At 41.7% G+C, this 6,000-nt stretch overlaps 1 protein-coding gene across 1 annotated transcript in view; it reads left to right on the top strand.

The window, feature by feature from the left end:
- Positions 1-6,000, top strand: part of dcc (DCC netrin 1 receptor) — a gene marked incomplete at its 5' end in the record, with an annotated part of 197,397 nt that overhangs the window by 9,029 nt on the left and 182,368 nt on the right. The window contains one exon of the mRNA XM_080047014.1: positions 5,004-5,291. Within this exon, the coding sequence (XP_079903140.1) occupies positions 5,004-5,291 (288 nt within the window). The remainder of the gene's footprint in view (positions 1-5,003; positions 5,292-6,000) is intronic.

Here is a 6,000-nt window from a genome sequence, read left to right as displayed (position 1 = left end):
TAGACAGGAAGATGAAGACAAAGCATTTTGCCTTTTTTCATCCTGAAATGACAGTGTGGAGAGACAGAGGTGAAATGGGTCAGAGAGGGGAATGACATGCAGAGAACGACCCGGAATGGATTCGAACCCGGGTCTGCTGTGAAGAGGACTGAGACTCTATGGGGGGGAGGGGGGGGGGTTATCTAACAACTACACCAGGAGCAAGTGTTCCCCAAAATGTATTTTTTGTATTCCTTTTGTTTCTTTATTGATTTATTCTCCTCCTCATCCGCCCATCACGACAGTCCGACCCATTTCTCACCCTCTCTGATGGTGCATCACGCTGCTTTCCATCATCGCGGTATCTTTCATTCTGTGTGATTTCAGAAATGTCTCGCCGTCTGACTGAAGATTAGAGTTGTCACTACAGTATACCAAAATGTTTGAATCCATACTGCTATCAATAGGACATTTTGATGATTACTTTTTTGTTGCTTTTCCAAAAGAAAAAGAGAAATAACACTTGTCAAATGCCAACAGAAACTTTTAGAAACAATGAGAATACGTATGAATGTGACACAATGCCATTCAAAATGCTGGACAGCTTTTGATTATTACCACCCCTCAATTGGTCTCTCGAGGATAAATACAAGTTAAATGAAATGAAAAATTATGAAAATAATGGTGATATACACAGTGATATTTGCGTCACATCTCTACTTGAATTTGTTCCCCTCTCTTTGTGCATGTGTGTATTTCAGAGCCACTAGTTAAGGACATCTTTTCTTCTTCTTTTGCCTGCAGGCTAAACATACAGCCTCAGACTAAGAGGTTTTCAGTTATAGCTTAAAATGTTTGTTTGAAGATGTATGGATCAGTCATGTAGCAGTTACGGTAAAGCGTAGGGTCAAGCCTCCATGAATGAATACAATACAGTGTCCTCCTCACAAGTGGCAACAGCAAGAGTGTGTTTTTAATGCTGTGTGTGTGTGTGTGTGTCTGTGTGTGTGTGTGTGTGTGTGTGTGTGTGTGTGTGTGTGTGTGTGTGTGTGTGTGTGTGTGTGTTCAAGCTGCAGGCACCAGTGTGATGAACATAGGAGCAGACAGCAGCAGAACTTATATAAGACGCACCATCCAAAACTCACATATCAGCGTTCCCGTCACAAACGATTCCAGCAAAGTCACAGAAGTTCTGGATTTACAAACTAGCATCCGACATGCGGGCCCTGCAATCTAAAAGTCAAACATGCCATGCGTTCCGAATCGCATACTCTTTCTTTTTTCTATTCTACATACTACATCTGACGATAAAAATAATCTAGTTAGGATGCAGTATGCTACAATTGGGACATACTTTTACTTATTTATTTAATCATGACATTGCGCCTTGATCTTGCCTCTTGCTTTTATATCCGTCACTTCACGTGTGCACTGGATTGTGGGTCAAAATCGCCCAGATAGAATTCTGTTTTCAACACAAAAAATCTTGGCCGGATGTGGTAGACATCCGGATACTTCTAACCATCCTAAATCTGGCCACAAGAATCGGGACATACTAAATCTTTTTTCTACCATACTAAATAGTAGAAAGTATGCGATTCAGAACGCAGGGTAAAACTGTTCTAACAGAAAAGGAAGTTTGTGTTAGTGCCAGAGTTGGAGTTATTCTCAGCTGTTTGCATGTTGAGTTAAAGCAGAAGGAAAGAGATTCAAGCCAGCGTGAAAACACAGTAGCAAACAATAAGCTGCATTGATGTTCTCCGTCTGCTCCAGTCCGCAAGAGCAGAAATTTTGACTCTTGAGATTTTCGAAAAACTTGTTCAAAACGGCTCTTTTAAGGTTTAAAAACACAGGAACAACTGTGTTGTGTAATAAACACTGACTGCCTGCCAAGCCTTTTCTATTTACACAGAGCAACAGTCCAGGGATTTTTCTGAAAGAATTGGACTGAGATTGCAGATTGCAATTTTCCATCAAGGCTGTCAAACAATTCATTTGTTTTCAATCACGAATAATCAATCATCAATAATCAATTTAATTGCGCACACACACACACACACACACACACACACACACACACACACACACACACACACATGCACACAGTACATATCTATTTTGAAAAAAACGTCAGAGTGAGCGCTCAGTTGATTGAAGCACAGTTTGTTTGAAGCGCAGTTTGTTTGGAGTCTATTCAGACATTGAAGGCAGTAGCATACAGATCCATGCTGCTGAGTGTGTCTATAAAACGATGTTGCCTTGGAGACTATTTGTAAGTATTGTGTGTTAGATGTTAACATTAGCCTGCAGTTAAAAAGAAATGTAATGTTAGCTATGTTTGTGTTTGTTTTGATTAAGCGTGTAGCTGTGTGAGCTAAAGCAGAAGCTAATTGTTTTGAAGTGGTAGCTGAGCTGTGTTTTTATACAGTTCTTCTATCTGTATATTGATTTATGTTTTCATGTTGCAACAGTTTTACAAAAAGACACACACACACACACACACACACACACACACATAAGCAAACAAATTTTCAATAGCTGCAGGATTTGATTCAAATCCTCTTGAACAGTAGGTCAAGGTCAACACTGTTGCTAGTGTTGGAGGACGTTTCTCATATGTGCTGTGCTGTGACCTGTCTAGTTACTGCATGGGTGGCCAAACAAGTCCTTTCCCCTCCGGCCCCTCTGGGTAAGAATGATAAAGTTATCCAATCCAATCATGATCTACATGCTGGGGATATATTTTTCTTGCCACCATGAGGTTGACAGGCGCCCGGAGAGACTCTGTACTGACGTAAGCATGGGGACGGATAAAGTGTTGGTGGCAGTGGACACAGAGTTCACAGTTGAGTACAGTATGTCCCCCCTGATGGAGCACTGGCCTAGTGGAAAAGGACCGTTGGCGACATGTGAACCATAATCCTGACTCCTAACACTGTTGACAGTGGACACTGTTGGTTTGTCTTGACGGTCTTTAAGGCGAGAAAGTGAATAGGGTAAAATGTTTAACTTAAATACTGTATATCATTTTCAGAAATGTTTGAATAATTGTAAGTTATTGTTTTGCAAGCTATTCATGTCCAGAGTTTTTACTGAAAAGTTTTTGGATGCAGCATTTAGTTAGTTAACAAAAAATTAATAAATCCTTCTGTAGTAACCTTCAGAAAAGTACGAAGAAGGATTATGGAAAATTAAAGGAATACTTACCTCATATGGAACTGGGGTTCTATCATTATCAAAACGCTATTGTAATATAATGAATGATGTTATTCCACCCTCAGTCTTCCCTCAGTCTTCCCTTGGCCCAGCTGTCCTGTTAATCCTAAAACAGTGAGACCATAAAACACTCTTTCTGGCTTTTCTCAGGCTAGGATGAACCGATTTCTAAAATGTTTGCACATTTATACTACATAGGATCTCAGAGTTCAATACACTTTAATATTCGCACCAGTGAAGTAGGTCTTTAAGTTGGTGTAAGTGCTTTAGATGTTGAGATTTTTGGTTTAGAGTTCTAAAAAAAAAAACTTATGTTGAGAAAAAGGCTGTTTTGGTTGTATAGGAGAAATATACAGACGTAAACTGACACGTTTTAGTCTAATAAACTCCTCAATGCACATGTTGGACCTTTTATTAATACTAGTATGAAAGAAGACATGTTATAGAGGCAAAATAAATAACCATCTCAAAATGAACCAGTGCTCGTGTGACTTGTGTCTGGCCTTAATACCGCACCACAGGCTTGACGTGAGGGTAGCCTAGAAATAACAGAATATTTCAAATATTCTGCCATTAAAATATTAACTCTATCTAATCTTTTAAAACTGTTCAAACTCACCTGCAACATCTCAGAACTGCATCAACACTGACGAGAAAAAATATCCTTCATCCAAATTCCTATAACACTCCTGGTTAATCTTTCCCGGAGGCCATTTTGAAAATTGAAATTGAAACATAACCAGGCGCGATGTTCAGATGGTGAAATAACAAGCGCCAGACTCTTCAGTTTTGGATTGAGAGAGTAGATTGAGGCTGGCGTGGCACAGGGCAGTTCAAGCAGGGCACTGTGTGTTTCTGTTGCCACTGGCTGTGTGCTGTTGAAGTGCTATAGGATCGGACAGGAGACTGCGTGGGGCCTAACCACAGCAAGCCGGACACTGTCTGTGTATATGACTTTCATATGTCCCCCATGCTGTTCCTTTGACTGACTCTGAAATCCACACCTGCTGGGCTCCTCACTTCCCTCTGCTCTTTTCTTTGGTTGTCTTCTATAAAATCTCTTACGAACCTTTTGCTTGTCGGCTCTTGTCTTGTCTTTTGTTACTCAAGCTGAAGTGTTGTTAGTTCTGACAGTGGCACTAACGTCAGACCTGACATCAGTGGTTTTTAGTGCGTGGTTGTACACAGAGCTCAGTCAGCAGTGACTCTACTGGTATTACTGCCGTCGCACAATGCAGGATTTTTATGCCTTCCCTACAGCGACAGCTCGGGTTGCCCGTCCATCCGTACAGTACGTCCTGGCCATTCTTATGAGCACCAATATCCCATGAACACTTTGAGGGATTGACTTCAAACTTTGCACAAATGTCCACGCTGAATCGGTGATAACTTGAATAGATTTTGGAGGTCAAAGACACTGAAGTTTTTTCAAACAAAATTGGCACACACTCACACTTAGATAAGTGGATAATCAGATTACATTTTGAAAGGTGAAGGTCAAAATCAAAGTCGCTGTGACCTGCGTATTGTAAAATCAATGTCTCCAAATCGCCTGAGGGGTTTTCTTAAGAGTTTGCATGTTGTTGCTGTGTCCTGCTTGGCCCCACCTTTTCCAGTTAGCTTCCCAATCTTACACCCACCAAACTTAACGTGAAAAATGACTCCAAGCAGGGGAAACAACGTGACACTTTAGAGTCGAGTCAAAGCAACAGTCAATAAGATATGTTCAGTTAGGGTCAGTGAATTCTGTCAATATCACCATGTTTTCCTGTCTATTAACCCCTCTCCCCCCTTCTCTCTCTGCCCAGGCCCTCTGAAGGTGGTGGTGCCCACAGAGTCTGTCTCTTCCTACCTGGGGGACACGGCCCTGCTGCGCTGCGAGGTGTCTGGTGAGCCCACGCCTGTGATTCGTTGGCAGAAGAACAGGGAGGAGCTACCGATGAGCTTTGACCCCGCCTCCCGGCTGGCCGTGCTGCCTTCAGGCTCGCTGCAGGTCAGCCGCGTGCAGCCTCCGGACTCGGCCACCTACCGCTGTCTGGCAGATAACCCGGGCAGCACTAGGACCGGCACGGACGCAGAGCTAAGAGTGCTACCAGGTAAACCGATACAAAAAAAACATGGCTGCTCGCTTTATCAATCCACTGGGTCTTCTTCATGGGTGGAGTCAATTTATCAATTAGTGTTCCTGAGCTGAGATAGTTTGATTTATCTGGTATTGGAGAGAGTCTGGCCATGGTGGACAATGCTCTCGACCCCAGTACTTGAAGATAGAGTCAGCGATTCTGGAGAATGTTTGTTGTCAAAATCACTTTTTTTTAAATCAAAATCAGTGAATATAGTATCTCCTCATGATCTGCCACCTGTAGGCTACTAGTGTATGTGCTGAAAAAAATGACAGTGTTAATACACAGCCCAGGATCTGTAAACAGACATGTGGCTAGTTACGGTGGGTCCCTTTTGTTTTACACACATTAGTTTACATCCCAGTTTACTGAGTGACACTTGTTGACAACAAGTGTTCCAAAGAATTGCTCACTCCACCTTTAAGCAGCTGGTGGAGGGAGTATTTAGATCCTACTTGGGTAAAAGAACAACAAATGAACTGCAACATACTCTGGTGCAAGTAAAGGTCTGTAGTTATGATCAGGAAAATGTACATAAAGTACTAAAAGCCATACAATTGTTGGTACATTTGCATTACAAACGACTGTTATCAAAATAGTCAATAGCCAATCAACTGTTGTCAGTGTTGGCTATATATAGCCTTCAACATTTGATGAACTCTTTTTATATTTTGTGTATTAA

The sequence above is a fragment of the Ammodytes marinus genome (assembly GCF_949987685.1).
Source record: "Ammodytes marinus genome assembly, chromosome: 18".
In the NCBI taxonomy this organism is placed as follows: domain Eukaryota; kingdom Metazoa; phylum Chordata; class Actinopteri; order Uranoscopiformes; family Ammodytidae; genus Ammodytes; species Ammodytes marinus.
Note: the sequence above shows the minus strand (reverse complement) of the source record. Positions and strands in the feature narration are given on the sequence as shown.